Source organism: Sinocyclocheilus grahami, unplaced genomic scaffold (genome assembly GCF_001515645.1).
Source record: "Sinocyclocheilus grahami isolate Dianchi unplaced genomic scaffold, SAMN03320097.WGS_v1.1 scaffold157.1, whole genome shotgun sequence".
NCBI lineage: Eukaryota > Metazoa > Chordata > Actinopteri > Cypriniformes > Cyprinidae > Sinocyclocheilus > Sinocyclocheilus grahami.
The window spans coordinates 779,411-797,815 of NW_015505336.1; the positions used below are offsets into that span (position 1 = coordinate 779,411).

General features: G+C 33.9%; 1 protein-coding gene across 1 annotated transcript in view; it reads left to right on the forward strand.

Annotated features, from left to right (window-relative positions):
- The window catches only part of LOC107592729 (PATJ crumbs cell polarity complex component), a 138,128-nt gene that overhangs the window by 54,715 nt on the left and 65,008 nt on the right, over window positions 1-18,405 (forward strand). Inside the window, exons 21-28 of the mRNA XM_016282281.1 lie at window positions 242-326; window positions 2,578-2,674; window positions 4,099-4,176; window positions 4,286-4,357; window positions 5,319-5,496; window positions 5,880-5,990; window positions 7,904-7,963; window positions 13,824-13,944. Coding sequence (XP_016137767.1) covers window positions 242-326; window positions 2,578-2,674; window positions 4,099-4,176; window positions 4,286-4,357; window positions 5,319-5,496; window positions 5,880-5,990; window positions 7,904-7,963; window positions 13,824-13,944 — 802 coding nt within the window. The remainder of the gene's footprint in view (window positions 1-241; window positions 327-2,577; window positions 2,675-4,098; window positions 4,177-4,285; window positions 4,358-5,318; window positions 5,497-5,879; window positions 5,991-7,903; window positions 7,964-13,823; window positions 13,945-18,405) is intronic.

Genomic DNA, 18,405 nt, shown 5'->3' on the forward strand with positions numbered 1-18,405 from the left:
TATATATATATATATATATTAATATAGCCAATTATAGATTGATCTATTTTACAATATTAAGCTAGCTTTAACAAAAGCAGAAGTTAGTAAGCTAAAATTAGGCTAAATGTTTTGTTGTTGTCATGAGAAAAAGTTAAAGACCCCTGGTCTAGCATCCGAAAACACACTTATGTCCATCAATATGTAGCAAAAGAACCCGACTACAGTTATTATTAACAAAGAGAGCATATGTTGAAGCCAGAAAGAAAAAGAGCTCGAGCAAAAGAAGATGAGCGAGGAAAAAGAGGAACAAATGAGCGAGCCTCATGAGAGGGATCTTTTTGGAGGTGATGCATGACCCCCTCTATGGGCCTTTGAAATGTACCGTATTATCCTTGAATTTTAGCAAAGATGTAATTGAGGCGGCCGAGTCAAGTGCTGCCGTAAATCTACTCAAAACGAGACTAATTGCGCCATTAAGATTTTAGACTCGGCACATTTTTCATGGCAAATTGGTTCTGCTCGCTGCAAGGGGGGGGGTGTGTGAGTGAGAAAGGCGCTGAGTCGGCTTGTTGGAGCAACGCAGGGGAAAAGTGCGCTTTCAGCTCTTATGATCCGTAAGTGTGTGGAAGAGGGAGAGGAGGACAAGCTCCGGCACCCTGTTGCAGGGATAGAAAGAGCTGCTTTGTATGCAGCAGACAGACAGGAGGTGAGATGTCTCTACCCTCCACGCCCACTCCAACATCAGACGTTTCTGTTAGCGGATGATTTAGGGGGGAGGAATGTTAAAAAGGGGTATAAAGTAGTATAGGGTTTCGCTGTCAAAAGAGTTTCGGTATGGGGGGAATTGACTCTAAAAACTAAACAAAGTTGGGCAGGTTTGGACTGTGTTTAATACAGAACTTTTTTGAGAGCATATTAAATAAGTTTAGCTTGTATTTGGTAGATGTGGCCTTGTGGTTCAGGATTTAGGTTGGTTGCCAAAAGTTTGTGGGTTCAAATCCCTTAAGAATCTATTTCTAAATTACTAGCAAAGTGCGATTAAAGGGATTTTTCGACCGAAAATGATCTCCTCAGAAAGTAATACTTAAAGTTAGACAGGTTTGGACTGAGTTTAGTTAAGAATTTAGGTTGCTAAGAATTAATTTAATGTCACATAAGGTGACATTTTTTTAACACAAAATATATAAATATGAGCAATTAACAAGTTTACACTGAGTTTAGTTAAACTCTTGGATTAGTTTGCTAGGAATCAACTAAAGATTACATTTTTGTGCACAAATTATGTAAATATTAGTGCTGTCAAACGATTAATCACGATTAATTACATCCCAAATAAAAGTATTTTACATATGTGTGTGTGCTGTGTATATTTATTATGTATATATAAATACACACACATGCATGTATATATTTTAGAAAAATAGTTTGTTTATATATTAAATATATTTATTTATTTATTATATAAATTATATGAATATAAATAGACTTGTACATATTTTCAAAATATATATACTGTATGTGTGTGTATTTTATATATACATAATAAATATACACAGCACACACACATACTATGCGCAAACAAACTTTTTTGAATGCGATTAATCATTTGACAGCACTATATTAATGTTTTTAATGAGTTTAGACTGAGTTTAGTTAAATTCTTTGGCTAGTTTGCTAAGAATCAACTAAACGTGACATTTTTTAGCACAAATTATGTAAATATGAACATTTTAACAGGCTTAGACTGAGTTTAGCGCAGCTCTTGGGACTTGTTTTGACTAAAGACTAAATATTTAGCACTTTTGATATACAGTGGGGCAAAAAAGTATTTAGTCAGCCACCAATTGTGCAAGTTCTCCCACTTAAAAAAATGAGAGAGGCCTGTAATTTTCATCATAGGTATACCTCAACTATGAGAGACAAAATGAGAAAAAAAATCCAGAAAATCACATTGTAGGATTTTTAAAGAATTAATTGGTAAATTCCTCGGTAAAATAAGTATTTGGTCACCTACAAACAAGCAAGATTTCTGGCTCTCACAGACCTGTAACAACTTCTTTAAGTCCACGATCAAAGCCCAGAAAGGTAGTGAGAACATCGTTGAAATAGTCCATGTGACATCAGTGGTTCAAGCATAACTTTATGAAGCTACGAGAATATTTTTGTGTTCAAAGAAAACAAAAATAATGACTTTATTCAACAATTTCTTCTCTTCTGTGTCAGTCTTCGATGCACGTTCACAAGAGTACCACAACATATGCGGAAAAATTATTCTCGTAGCTTCATAAAATTACAGTTGAACCCCTGATGTCACATGGACTATTTTAATGATGTCCTTACTGCCTTTCTAGGCCTTGAACATATCAGTTGCATTGCTGTCTATGCAGTGTCAGAAAGATCTCGGATTTCATCAAAAGTGTCTTAATTTGTGTTCTGAAGATGAACAAAGGTCTTACGGGTTTGGAACGACATGAGGGTGAGTAATTAATTACAGAATTTTCTTTTTTGGGTGAACTATCCCTTTAAAACAAGGCTTATTTCAGTATTAATATACTGTAGTTCATTGCAGTTTGACATTTATACATCTGTTCTCAGGTCAGTCGGCCACATGGATAGAGGCAGCAGACAGCGAGGCAGACTCTGACTCCAGAAACGAAGGCTCAGAACTTACTTTGACTGACACAGACACTGAGTGAGTCTCCATCTATAATAAACACACAAACGTGTCTGTATGCATCACTCAACTAACTTCTATTTATCAATAAACTGACGTGTCGTCATTGGTTTATTATTTATAAATACACTTGCATATAGCAGGTGACAACGTTTTAAACACAGCCATTATGACTTAAATGAAATTTTTGGTGCATGTGTTCTTTAAGATTGGTGCCCTATGTGGAATTGTAGTTACTGTGATGATGTTTTCTAATAGAACTATAACGCCACCTGCTGGACAAAGGTGGTGCTTAAGTAAATTTTAACAGGGGCTGTTAAAAAACTAAAATTGTAAAGATGTAAAAAAGAAGATATTTAAATTAAGAAGTTTGTGGTGTTAATCATAATTTAGAGATTATTATGCTTTTTGATACGTTACAAGTATTAGAAAATGATCATGCTTCCCTTAATTATGAAAATGAGTTAATTATGATAATCTGTGCTAACACGGTGCTATAACCCAGGTGTGGTAGAGAAATTGAGGAAAAGTGAGAAACGGATATAAAACACCGTTTTAAACTACACAATGAAAGGCGTCAAATTGGTGTGAAACGCAGCTGAGACTCGGCCAGCTGTTTATGACAACAGTGTAATAGTGTGTGTGACTTTTGTTTTGTTTTGTTTGGGCACATGTTTTTGGAAATGAATAACTAATTATTTTATTTACTGTGAAAATATTTTATTATATAATAAAAAGTATTTATGAAAAATATTTACTGTTTAAATTAAATGTATATTAAATTCTCTAAACACACACACATAACATCAGTTAAATGACATCAATAAATATAATGTTAAATAATAAGTACATAAGTAAATGCTAAATAATAATAACAATCAATATTATTAGTGTAGAATTTCATTAAATGTATTTTAACACTATGAAATAATACTATAATAATGTATTTTGTAAAATAAATATAATAATTTACTGTAATGTTTTAGTTTTTATAATTTGTATTATAGGGCATCTTCTATTCAATTTGTGCAGCTCAACACAAACAAATTAAAAAATATGTTTTAGTTGAATGCTCTAGCTCTGTTTATGTAGCTCAGTTGATTTTAATAGGAACAGAAAGTAATGTGTTGATTTAATGTTTTTGTATCAGAGATTTTAAATCAAAAACTGAATTTCTCCGCTCTTCATAATACATTATTAATCATACTTTATTCTTCCCTGATATTACACTGGAATTCATTTGTTCTTGCTGTTTAATCAAGTGAAATATTTAAGAAATAATTTCACTTGCTTTTGTGAACTCCGACTCTGATCTGAGATGATTAATGTGAGTGTGATTAAGTCAGAATCCCTGTTTATTCTGCGTAAGCCTGATGAGTCTGATTCAGTCTAATATATGCGACTAAGGCTGCCTCTGTGACTGTAATAGTTTCTCTCTGCAGATCTGCACAGCACACTTCCTCTCGCAGCAGGAAGAGAAGAAACCAGGGGGCTGCCGGTTCAATCAGAGAAGGCAACAGGTAGAAGTAAACTTTTTGGCATTACTAATCATTGATATTTTAGAATTTGATGGTAAATTACGGTATGATGCTTATTATTTTAACTATACAGTAAATGTATTATCCGCAGTGATCTGCCTGAAAGGGAGGAGGGAGAAGGTGAGGAGACGCCCGCGTTCAGTCACTGGGGTCCCCCACGCAGGTAAAACACAATCAAATCAAGAGATTTCTGTAGGAAGGAAGTAACAAATTAATAATAAAAATTAGAATGGAAGTAACATAAGAATATACGGTGACCGGGAGGGGGCATGTTTGGTTCACTTAATTTTGTCGTGGCCACGACTTATTAACTCGTGGGAACATGATATTATGTTGTGGCCACATGATGCTATGTTGAGGGAGTGACATCCTTTTCTATTTATTTATAGATTTTTCATGTTAAAGTATTTTGATATTTTATTAATATTATTATTTATTAACAAATTATTATTTTCACATAACCTAAGATCCATAAATAAAGGTTAAAATGAGTAACAAATATTCTTTATCTGTCTGTCTCTGTCTGTCTGTCTTTCTAATGTTTTTCTATGACTGTATTACCTTTAAAACATTCAAACTTTAATCTTTAAAACTACGTGAAACTTCAAACTTCCAGCATTTAAAACTTTTTCAAATTTTCTGGTCTGGCTTTTGCAAGTCAACTTCAAAGTTTGTTTTGAAGAACTTTTTTGATGTAGTTCTATATATAGTTCATAAAGGAAGGTGATAAGGCTACTAATAAGCAAATGATGAATCAAATGCTTGTTTATCGACAGGTTGTTCAAATCACAAGAATTGTATTATTATTATTATTATTATTATTATTGTAGATCACCTTTTATGCACATTAACAAATTCAGAAATGAAAATGCAGGAATTATTTTATTTTATTTTATCTGCTAGAGTAGCTCAGTTGACCTTAATAGGGACAGGAAGTGATGTGCTGATTTGATGTTTCCGTATCAGAGACAGTAAATCAAATAAGCCTCTGCTCTTCTTTTTCCATAATTTTATATTATATTATATTATAATTTTATGTAATCTTTTGTAATATTATATTAAAGTAACAATAAATGTGTTCATTTTATTTCATTTATTCATTCATGTATTCATTTTTGTCTCAGGGTGGAGGTGTTGCCAAATCCGGAGGAGTCTCTGGGTATCAGCATAGTGGGCGGCCGCACAGTTATAAAGAGGCTGAAGAACGGAGAGGAACTGAAGGGCATTTTCATCAAACAGGTGCTGCCAGACAGCCCAGCTGGACGCACGGGTGCCCTTAAAACAGGAGACAAGATCTTACAGGTCTGAGAGCCACACACAGACACCTTCAGACACGTTTGCTCTTAATATAGCCGCTTTATCTGTTAACAGTAATATTCTGCTCATTTCTGCTTCCTAACCATTTTGAAGGGGCCATATTCTGTGTTTTGTAGCTTTTATTTATCCATGAATCTGCTTAGACAGTTTTCATACACCAAAAATGGCTCTGATTGAGTTTCCATTACTTTTGCTACTATACCTTATATAAATGACCTTATTATTATGTGCACATGGTTGTGACATCATGGTCTCAATGAAATAAAAAATCCTGCTTTTAAATGCAAGTCCCCTTTAAATCCTCTCTTATCTCCTTCTCCTCCCTCTGTCCTCTCTTTTTTTTTTTCTTTCTCCGTCCTCTGTGATAGGTTTGTGGAGTGGATTTGCAGAACGCCAACCATGAGGAGGCAGTACAGGCTATCAAAGCAGCGCCCAGTCCCGTGGTCTTCGTCGTGCAGAGCCTGTCCTCCACTCCACGGGTAAACCTGCCATTTCAAACTCTATTTAAAACACCATCATCTCCTCCTGCCTCTGTGCACCTCAGATATGACCTCCCCGGTTCATGCTTGAGTGCTCTCATTTATGAAAATGGGGACAATTCATTTCCAGTTCAACAATATTAAATCCACTCAGGGTTGGTAAATGACGCTGCGCTCTTGAGCCACTTCCTGACGCTGCTCTGCCGTTAAAGGTCTAGCACTCATTCGATTGCTTGTGGCCGCTGGTATTTTTCCATAATGTGCTTTTGTATTGTAGTTCTTGCATCTTTTCACTGTGTCAGCCAAGTTTTGTTGGGGAAAAAAGCACAACAAAGTTATTAGCTCTTTCCCAGTTGTTAAAAATATAAAAAGACACCCCAGAATTAACTGTAATAATCAATAATCATAAAAATAGGATTGTATGCATTTTAATAATATGTATATTTAGTGTTATTATAATTTATATCATAATAATGTATAACATTTAGATATTACAGTGGTAGTTTGATACTGTAATAATATTTTTATTCTAGAAATAATACATAGTCATGATAAATAATCATATGTATTTATTAATAGAAATGGCTCAAATTACTGAAACTTTATGAACTTTTCTAAATAATTTAAATACTTTATCGGAATCGTAGTGTTTAGATAATGTAATAAAGTTATATAAATAAATTAAATGCATTAATTATAATAAAATGTAGTTCATTAATAATGTATTATGCGTGTGTGTGTATGTGGGTGAATACATTTTAGAATATTATGTAAATATATATATATATATATATATATATATATATACACAATATATACATTTAACATTGTAATATTATCAAACATTTAGATTATTGTAATAAATTATTATAATATTTAATAATTATAATTGTGCATGTGTATTTATGTAATATTATACAAATCATGTATATATACTCGTATTTACATATAACATTTACTCAAATCACTTAAATACACAAAAATATTGTTTATTAAACAAAAATTTATATTATATTTATGATGTGTGTGTATATATATATGTAATATTGTATAATGCACATACATTTAACATTGTAATGTTTTTAAACATTTAGATTATTGTAATAGATTATCATTATAATATTTAATAATTATAAATACAAAATATTTACTCAGACTACTTAAAAATTCACAAAAATATTGTTTATTCAACAAAAATGTTTATCCATTGATTTATCAAGTCTTTGATCAATTTTTAAACCTTAATAGTAATACTTACATTTTGTCATAAAATTCTATTTGTGTATAAATAATGCATGTAAATATGTATACGTAATACATAAAATGTACATTCATTTTACATATGTACTCAAATGACTTTATTATCCATTAACAAAATCGTTGGCTAATAACGAAATGTTTAAATAATAAAAAGCAGTTAAAAATAGGAAGTGCAGCTGAAAAGTGAGTTGGAAACATGCATTACTAGAGACCTCACAAAATTGTGGTCAGAGCAGTATACAGGCCTCCAGCAGCGTCCTTATTAAGGTTCTGTGTGATTTAAGAGTATTAGCTCTTCCTGAAGCTGTCTGTGTCGACCTCAAGGCTGCGGTCGCATCTTGTGCGAGCAGAGCTGTTGTTTCATATTTGACTTAATGATTTTTCTGGCCTTCGTTCAAATGCACTGCAGGTTAGGTACGTCCATACAAACGGAGGATGTCCCATGCCATGTGCTAATCCCTCCTGATTGGATACTTTCAATAGTAATAGCGACACTAACGGGATGTCAATGATTGATGTGTTTCTCTGTCTGGGATAATTGATTTTGTTCGCTCTCAGCCCCAGTCTGGGAATGCACAAATCTCTTGAGCTGATGTGTCCGGGTTTGTTATCCGTAAGGTTAACTGTGTGTATGTGTGTGTGTGTGTTCGCAGCCTGTTTCAGTGACGGCCTCCAGCATTGGACAGCACAAGGCTAAGAGGAAAGCCACCCAGGTGAGTTGCAAGCCTGCGCTCTGCACAAGCTCACCTCTGAGTTGTGGCTCTTTCACCTTCAGCTCTGGGCTTCTCAACCCAAATCCTGCGGGAATATACTGACAGATGTTGCAACTAGAGCTGTAAATTTAATGGGTATAATTATTTAAAAGTGATGCAATAAAAATTTACCTAATTGATCTCTTAATTTTATTGTATCATTATATTAATAACATTTTTAATAATAGTTTAGAATTTTTTTTTTGTGCTGTCAAATCAATTAATCGTAATTAATCATTCCTCAAAATAAAAGTTTGTTTACATAATAAAATGTAATTTCTTAAATATGTACATGTATGTTTAAATTTACATATAAGTATTAGCAGTACAAACACAAACTTTTATTTTGGACACGATTAATCGCGATTAATCTATTTGACAGCACTCATTTTTTAAATAAATTATATCAGAAGTTCAAAAACCTTATTTTCAGGCTTAATTTAGATTTTGAATGCTAGATTTTCAGTGTGTTCTCAGACTTCTGGGCCACATTATATATACATGTATGTGTGTTTGTGTGTATGTGTGTGACCTTGGAGCACAAAACCAGTCTCAAAAAACTCATTCATTCTGATTTTATATCAATGCATGAACTGACAGTTATTGCAACTAGGGCTGTTGATTTAATGTGTCATTATTTAAAATAATGAACTAAATAAAAAAACAGGACTAGCAAGGTTTTAAGGTTCAAGGTTCATGGTTTTAATTTGAATTTGAATTGTGTGTGTGTGTGTGTGTGTGTGTGTGTGTATATATATATATATTAGTGCTGTCGAATTAATAATTGATTAATCGCATCCAAAATAAAAGTTTTTGTTCGCATAATATATGAGTGTGTACTGTGTATATTTATTATGTATATATAAATACACACACATGCATGTATATATTTGGAAAATATTGACATGTATTTACATGTATATATTTATATTCACATAATTTATATTATATATAAATATATTTAATATATAAACATAACATAAATATATATTTTTCTTAAATATATACATGCATGTGTGTGCTACAGTGTATGGGTCAAAATTATTGATTATTCTTTTATGCCAAAAATCATTAGGATATTAAGTAAAGATAATGAAAATGAAAATATTTTGTAAATGTCCTACTGTAAATATAGCAAAACTTAATTTTTAATTAGTAATATGCATTGCTAAGGTCTTCATTTGGACAACTTTAAAGGCAATTTTCTCAATATTTAGATTTTTTTGCACCCTCAGATTCCAGATTTTCAAATAGTTGTATTTCGGCCAAATATTGTCCTATCCTAACAAACCATACAACAATAGAAAGCCTATTTATTCAGTTTTCAGATTATGTATACATCTCAATTTCAAAAAATGTACCTGTTGTAAATAATGTCTGGTTTTGTGGTCCAGGGTCACATATATATGTATACAGTATATAACAGGGTTTTTCCTGGCCCTAAGTGAACATGACCATATAACATTAGGTTGTTAAACACAATGAAATTGAACATCTTTATTCACTCCTTATAGTCTCCTGGTCCATGCACATTGCTTTGATCCAATATAGATTTATCCACTTATTATAAAATGTCTTTCTAGAAAACAAAACATTTTCTTACAACTTTACATGAATTCTTCTGATAGAATACATCATGAAATGTAATCGCAGCAGGGTAACAGGTGCATTAGAGCTAACATTAGCATCAAGCTACATAAGACATATAAAGCTACATATATATATACTTGTTTACACTTTTTTACTTGTTTACACATTTTAATCTTGAATATTGACAATGTTTATCCAAAGTCAAAGTGAACTTTATTTTAATTTAGCTTTTGAATGCTTTGGTTTGGTTTCAGACTGTATATAATTAATACAAATTTTTTAAAAATCATTAAAAAAAAATCCAATCTTGCTAGTCCTGTTATTTTTATTTGCTATTTTATTTTAATTATTATTATAATAATAATACAACAACAAACATTTTCATTAAATATAAGATTTCTGGACCATATTTTGTATCTGAAGACAAAATATTGGCTGTCTGTGCTAGAGCTCGAATCAGCAGCATTCACTGCAATATGATTCTCACTGAAACTGCTTTGTCCGTAATGATCCGTTATTAGGTCCCAGCTGCCTGTAATGATCACAATCTGGGTCTCTTTGCAAAGAAGCTGAATGCTGTATTTATTATGGGTCTGTTTCAAGATGTCTGTATGTCCACTAGAGTAAGTGTCTAAGGCAGAATTCCACTCACATCAAAGCACAACCCATCACAATCTGTTTTAACCCTCGCTGCGTGCCAGAATCAAGAGAGAAAATTAAAGAAAAGAGGACAAATGTGCACCAGCAAGCCCATGTTTCTGAGAAATGGTGTCTTTTCCCAAGAGACCTGGGGAAGAATCCTGATTTTAAATCTTCTAGATACCTCTGGTGTCGCTGTATTTTGATTAAAACTGTTTTATCTAGCAATTAATTTGAAATGACAGTAATTTGCCTAATTGCTCCTTCATCCATTAGTTGCATTTGGCTCCCGAGGCTACGTGATTATTCACCGCAATCAGAATATGTGGCCCTCTAATTACAACCCGCAAATTTAATTAACATTTCAGCACGTATCTGAAGACAAACTTGATACGTTTTCTATTTCTGGTGGTATGTTTAGAAAGAAAATGGAAATTTAGCTTTGAAAAGGGAACAGAAACAGACAAAATAGAAGAGCTGACTTTTATAGTGAGTTATAAACAATTTTTTTCCAAAGTTTTACGATTGTGCGACAAATTGTTTGTTTGCCAACATAGGACAATTAGCTTTGACTGCTAATTCCTGTATTCACATCTTTTGCACATTAGTGGTCTTTATTTTTACGTATTGTTCTTCCATCATTCATTAGCTATTAATCAGCAGCAAGTGAGGCTCTCAAGAGCAGTGAAACATTACGGCATCCTTCTGTAAGCGCCACTAATAGCTGATTAATGCTAAGAGACCCGATAGAGGCAGCTAGCGTGAGCTAGCTGCAGCTCTGTTGACAGATGGTTAGCCTTGATTAGACACTGTTATTGCTGGTCAAGTGTGTTATTTAGCATGTGTTCAATGTATTGTTAAACAAACCCCCCAAACTTTCAGTGTTAAACTACTCAGAGTTTTCTAGAAATTGTATAGTGACATGCTAAAAATTAATCAGAACAACCTAGACATCACTTAGCAACAGCCTAAAAACAACTTGGAACACCATAAACATTACACAGCAACATGCTAAACAATAATTCAGAGCACTCTAGAATTCTACTCAGAACACCCTAGAAATCGCAGTGTGTGTCTAAAAACTAAGCACTGTAGAAATCCCATAACAACGTACTGAAAACTGCTCGGAAAACTGTAGAAATCACATATTGATGTTCTAAAAACTACTCGGATCACCCTAGAAATCACATAGTGCAATGCTAAACACTACTCCAGAAATCCCATATCGACATGCTGAAAACTTCTCAGAACACTTTATTAATCGTATGACGACGTTCTAAAAACTGCTCAGAACACACTATAAATCCCATAGCAACATGCTAAAAATACTCAACACTATATAAATCCCATATTAATGTTAAAAAAAACTATTCAGAGCATTCTAGAAATCTCATATTGACATTCAAAAAATACTCGGAACACTCTAGAAATTGCATGGCAACGTGATAAAAACTACACAGAACACTCTAGAAATCACATGGTGTTCTAAAAACTAATCAGAACACTCTAGAAATTGCATGGCAATGTAATAAAAACTACTCGGAACACTCTAGAAATCACATATTGGTGTTCTAAAAACTACTCAGAACACTCTAGAAATTGCATATCGATGTTCTAAAAACTAGTCAGAACACTCTAGAAATCACATGGTGTTCTAAAAACTAATCAGAACACTCTAGAAATTGCATGGCAACGTAATAAAAACTACTCAGAACACTCTAGAAATCACATATGGGTGTTCTACAAACTACTCGGAACACTCTAGAAATTGCATATCGATGTCCTAAAAACTAGTCGGAACACTCTAGAAATCACGTATTGATGTTCTAAAAACGAATCAAAACACCCTATAAATCACATGGTGCCATGCTAAAAACGACTTGCAATACTCCGGAAATCCCATATCGACATGCTGAAAACTACTCAGAAAACTCTAGAAATAGCATGGAGACATGCTAAAAGCTACTAGGAACACTCTAGAAATCGCATAGCAACATGCTAAAAAAAATACTCAACACTTGTGAAACCACATATTAATATTCTAAAAACACTTAGAGCATTCTAGAAATCTCATATTCATTTTCTAAAAACTATTCCGAAGACTCTAGAAATTGCATGGCAACATGCTAAAAACAACTTTTGCCGAGTTCACACAGGTCGATTTTCAAACTTTTCAAACAGCATTCAGTTGCTGCTGTGTTCACACTGCATGATGGATCAGCGACAGAGGGTTTCACATTGAATGACTTCACAATAGGAAGAATTGCCGACAGCTCTGTCTGGTGCAGGGTTGCCAGGTTTTCGCTACAAAACCCGCCCAATTACTACTCAAAACTAGCCTGAAAATAGCCCAATTGCTTTCGAGGGGGTCCCCCAGTAAAAATCGCGTTCGGGGGGTAAAATTAAATTTTTTTGGTGAGGTTCTCCTGGTACAATTCACATTCCAGGGCCTGCATATCACGTTATTGGTGTCGCTTCAACCTGCTGACATGAAAAACAACCGGCGGCGATCGCGGATTTGGCAACACTGGTCAGCAAACTACGTTTCATGTAACTCCTCCCCGAACTTCCCACTGCCCTGTATCGTGCTCTCTCATTGGCTGTAGGTCATCGCCGATGTGTTTTTCAGTCAGAACTCATTTCACACAACGTGATTGTGAATCGCCGACAGCTCCAGATATTTAGCATTAGCATGCAGCGACGCATTGGCGATTCCCTCAGATCTCGTCTTTGATAATTCACACTGCGTGATTGTTACTCACGTGAACGAGCACCGATCTGCCTCCGATTTCGGGCATTTGTCGACAATTTTGCAAAACCTGTCGGCGAGTGAAAAATCAGGCTAAAATCGTGCAGTGTGAACTCGGCATTAGAACACTCTAGAAATCTCATATTGATGTACTAAAAACTTCTCAGAAGACTCTAGAAATCGCATGGCAACGTGCTAAAAACTACTCTGAGCATTCTAGAAATCACATTTATATTATAAAAACTACTCCGAACACTTTAGAAATTGCATATTGATATTCTAAAAATTGCTCTGAACACTCTAGAAATCACATAGCAACATGCTAATTCCTCCTCTGAACATCCGAGTGGCCATATTTCAAAGTATAGCAACAAATCTGAACCAAAATAAAGTACATTTAAAGCACTTGGGGGTCCAATAAAAGAACAAGCGGTAAATAGTCGTCATGAATTTATAGAACAGTGTTGAAGTGACTTGTATTGAGATGTTGATAACAACTTGAATGGTGGCTTTCCAGCAAATTATTCCCATTTCCATCTCCTGGGGCTTTTCTCCAGCAATGGTGGCTTTACGACACCACTTCTCGTAATAGCCCATTGCCTAATTTTGCTCTCAGTTACAGCTTTCTTCCTGCTCTTATCATTCACATCTCTCTCTCCTTCTATCTCTATCTCTCTTATTCATGCATTGTTGGGGTTTCTAAGTTTAGAGTTTTTCCCAGCAGCGTTCATTCATATTCATCTCTCACTGTTTATTTGTTTGTCAGAATCCTTTATAGTGTCTTTCCACAGTGGGCTGCATTACACTGTCTCTCACAGTCTCTTTGCTTTTCTCTTTAAGCAGAAAGTAGGGCAGACTGGCGGCCCTCCACCCATGCGCCTCCCCCCACCTTACAGACCCCCCAGTCAAGTGCAGGAGGAGGAGCCACAGGAGGAAGAGAGGGAGGATGAGGAGCAAGCTAAAGGTGAGAGTCTGCTGATTGTGCCAAACTGAACTTCATGTCCTTCATATGTACATCACTGGCTATGTTCGGAATTACATACTACCATACTGGTCTACTATTTTGTAGCAAATAGCGTGGATACATTGCAGATTTTCTGTATGCATGGAATACCTGGGAAACCTAATACATTTTCATTATAAGGGCTGTCTGTTTATTTATTTATAAATAATAGTCAAATACATAGATGTTTAATTGAATTAAATTATTATTAATATAATAATATTAATAATAAATATTAAATTTTATGTAATTAATCAACATATTTTTAAATCAACTGACAGTCCTTTCCATTATTCAGATTAATTACAAAAAAGTACATATTATATTTTGTATGTATGGAATACCTAATGAATTAGGACTGTCAATTTAATATGTAATTTAGTATATTTCATTATATAAAACAATGTATATAATAATAATAGTAGTAGTAGTAATAAATAGATATTGAATTAGCTTAAACTTTTTATTCAGAAATTTTTTATTTTAAATATATTTTTAATAATAAAAAAAAAAATAAGAGTCAATAGTGGTTGAATATTGAATTGAATAAAATGATTAATAATAAATTAATATTTGCTTAAATAATGTATAATGAATAAAAAGGGTATTAGTGATTTAATTGCAATGCATTTTATTTAATTTACATAATAAATAATATTTTGATCTATTATAGAGTACAATTTATTGCAAAAAATATATAGGAAGATATTTTGTATGCATGGAATACAGTTTGCATTAGGTATAATTTAGTATATATTTGAATCAATTAATTTTAAATGATCTACAATATATATTTTTTAAACAATTGACAGCCCTTTCCATTATACAGTCATGCAGTTAATTGCAAAAAATTATGTGATGTGCAGCATATAACAGAGCACTGTGTTGGGCAATATGTCCCAGAATGCAATGCACTGAAGATGACATGGATTAATTGCCATTATAATAACTGGGCCGCACCTGCTGAATTCAATATTAAACATGCAGCATTGAGAGGTCATGTGACTACTATATACTGCTTGAACCAATTATCATTGTGCATATTATGTAGTAAGCAATACACTGTTATTTTATTCTGAACATATCCAGTGTCTTGGGAAGTGGTATGCCAAAACAATTCTGTAGCCGTCCAATAAGGCATCCCAATTGCAGCGTCCCAGTACCAGATCTCATTCACTCAGTCTGAGCTGGCGGACCTTCTCAGCATCACACTGCCGCTCTAATCTCTTTCCACTTTGATGGTCCTCAATATGCCATGCAGGCAGTGTAGCGTCTCCAAATCTCTTTTTCATTCTTGTCCGCCACCGGCCCTTTGACTGGCTCTGTTCCCGGATGCCATCCGGCGAACACTTCTTGTAAAATCTTGTTGTGTGAAATTGAGTCTTTGTTGAGGTGTGCGGTATTCAGGAAATGGTGAGTCGGATAGGACCAATGAAGTGGTTACGTCCCGTTAAATTGCGGTGATGTGGTGTAGTGGTTGAAGATCCAGATTGGAAACTGAATTGAGTAGGGTTTGAGGCCTACAGGAGAAAATACATGACTTATCAACTTTAGGTTGGTCAAGTTTAGGCTGGTGACCTTCACGTATAACACAGAATCATCAACAGAATCATCTATTCACAAGAGAATAAAATTGTACAATAAATCCATACAGGAAATTGTTTGTCCAGTATTTTTTCTTCAGTATTTATAGTGTTGTTTTTTCTTTTGGCTTTCACCTAGTGTGAAAGTGTCAGTGTTAAAAATGGCTAAATATCATAAAAAAACAAGTGGTATGTGTTGTGTAGGGGTGGGCGATATACAGGTGCATCTCAATAAATTAGAATGTCGTGGAAAAGTTCATTTATTTCAGTAATTAAACTAAAATTGTGAAACTCGTGTATTAAATTCAGTGCACACAGACTGAAGTAGTTTAAGTCTTTGGTTCTTTTAATTGTGATGATTTTGGCTCACATTTAACAAAATCATCTTTTCTTCCACACTTTTTCCTTCCACTCAACTTTTGCAGGTGTTTTGAGTTAATTAGCTGATTGGCATGTCACCATATTCTAATTTGTTGAGATTGTGAATTGGTGGGTTTTTGTTAATGTGAGCCAAAATCATCACAATTAAAAGAACCAAAGACTTAAACTACTTAAATCTGTGTGCATTGAATTTACTTAATACACGAGTTTCACAATTTGAGTTGAATTACTAAAATAAATTAACTTTTCCACAACATTCTAATTTATTGAGATGCACCTGTATGCTGGTAGACACGATTAACCAGTATTATTTTGTCAACTGGTAGAGATTTTGGACTATCCTCTCTATCGTGGTTACACGCTCACATGACGTCACTGTGCTATGTGGTCACGAAAGTGTATTGTTTGCACACGTTTGTAACCATTGCGGTTTAAAAACAAGTGATTTTAAGCCATTGAAACACAATCAGCAGCGAAAGAGAACTCAAGAACGGTTAAATACACACACTTGTGTGTGTCAAAATGCTGGCATTTGCAAGTATCCTCTAATTAATTATACTAAGTAATTTAGGTCTCTAGTGAAAGCAAACAGCTGAGAAAGAAAACATGTGTAACAGTATATTAGATCCGGGCAGCTCTTAAAGTGATTACAGTCTAATATTCCTGCTTGTCTTTCTTTCGCCGATCCAGAGCATCCCAAACATGCTCAATGGGTGACATGTCCGGTGAGTATGCTGGCCATGCAAGAACTGGGATGTTTTCAGCTTTCAGGAATTGTGTACAGATCCTTGCAACATGGGGCCGTGCAATATCATGCTGCAACATGAGGTGATGGTTGTGGATGAATGGCACAACAATGGGCCTCAGGATCTCATCATGGTATCTCTGTGCATTCAATATGCCATCAATAAAATGCACCTGTGTTTGTTGTCCATAACATACGCCTGCCCATACCATAACCCCACCGCCACCATGGGCCACTCGATTCACAACGTTGACATAGGGCTGGACAATAATTCAATATCAATATGTATCGTGATATAATTTTTTTCAATAACAGTGATATGATTTTTAAACAAATTTCCGATATTTCAATATACATTACCATTGTTTCCCATACATTTATTTATTTGTGGTGTTTGACTTCGTTGAATAAACATGAGCACTGCACGTCGCGGGTGTTTTATATGAATGTATCTCTGAAGGGAACCGACTGTCTTCAGAATAGTTTAGATGGCATTTTTATCTGATAAAGTAGCGTTCATGAGCGGAGCTGCTTTGTTTACAGCCGTTACTGGAGAAACCGTTAGTTCCACCACTCACAGCGCCTCCTGCTGGCACACAATCAGTTTGCATTTTCAATAATAAACCCATTTCCAGCAACATGCTTTTGTTGTTGCTCTATTTTTTTGTTGTTTTCTGAAGCAACTCTGAGCATGTTTCATACTCGTTATCCTGGTTAATGCACGTTTCAATCTATAAGAATAATCAGCCTACACTACCAGTCAAAGGTTTTTGAACTGCAAGATTTTTAATGTTTCTTAAAGAATTCTCTTCTGCTCACCAAGTCTGCATTTATTTGATCCAAAATGCACCAAAAGCAGTAACATTTTGAAATATTTTTACTATTTAAAATAACTGCTTTCTATTTGAATATATTTTAAAATGTAATTTATTCATGTGATCAAAGCTAAATTTTCAGCATCATTAGGCCTACTCCAGTCTTCAGTGTCACATGTTCCTTCAGCAATCATTCTGATATGCTGATTTGCTGATTATCGACAGATCCAAAGATCAGCATTTATCTGAAATAAAAAGCTTTTGTAACATTATACACTATACCATTCAAAAGCTCTTTTTAAAATGTATATTATAGAAATTATTACTTTCATTTAGCAAGGATGTTTTAAATTGATCAAAAGTGATGATAAAGACATTTATAATGTTACAAAAGATTTCTATTTCAGATAAATGCTGTTCTTCTGAACTTTCTATTCATCAAAGAAACCTACTCCGCTGTTTTCAACATCAAAATAATAAATGTTTTTTGAGCAGCAAATCAGAATATTAGAATGATTTCTGAAGGATCATGTGACTGGAGTAATGGTGCTAAAGCTCTGCTTTGAAATCACAGGAATAAATTATATTTTCAAATAGAAAAATATTTCAAAATGTTACTGTTTTTGCTGTATTTTGGATCAATTAATGCAGGCTTGGTGAGCAGAAGAGAATTCTTTAAAAAGAAGAATTTTTTTAATAAAATAAAAGTTTTACTGTTTACTTTAACTGGTATGTTAGCCTATAGTTTGAAGTAAAAAATATTAATATTAATAAGGAGAGTCTGAGATTTATTTGACAGTGATTTCACATTTCTTGTTTGTATGAAGGCTAAATACCAATAAAAGGTGAACATTTATTTATTTGTGCCTTTTTTTTCCAAAAATATTATATAGTTTTA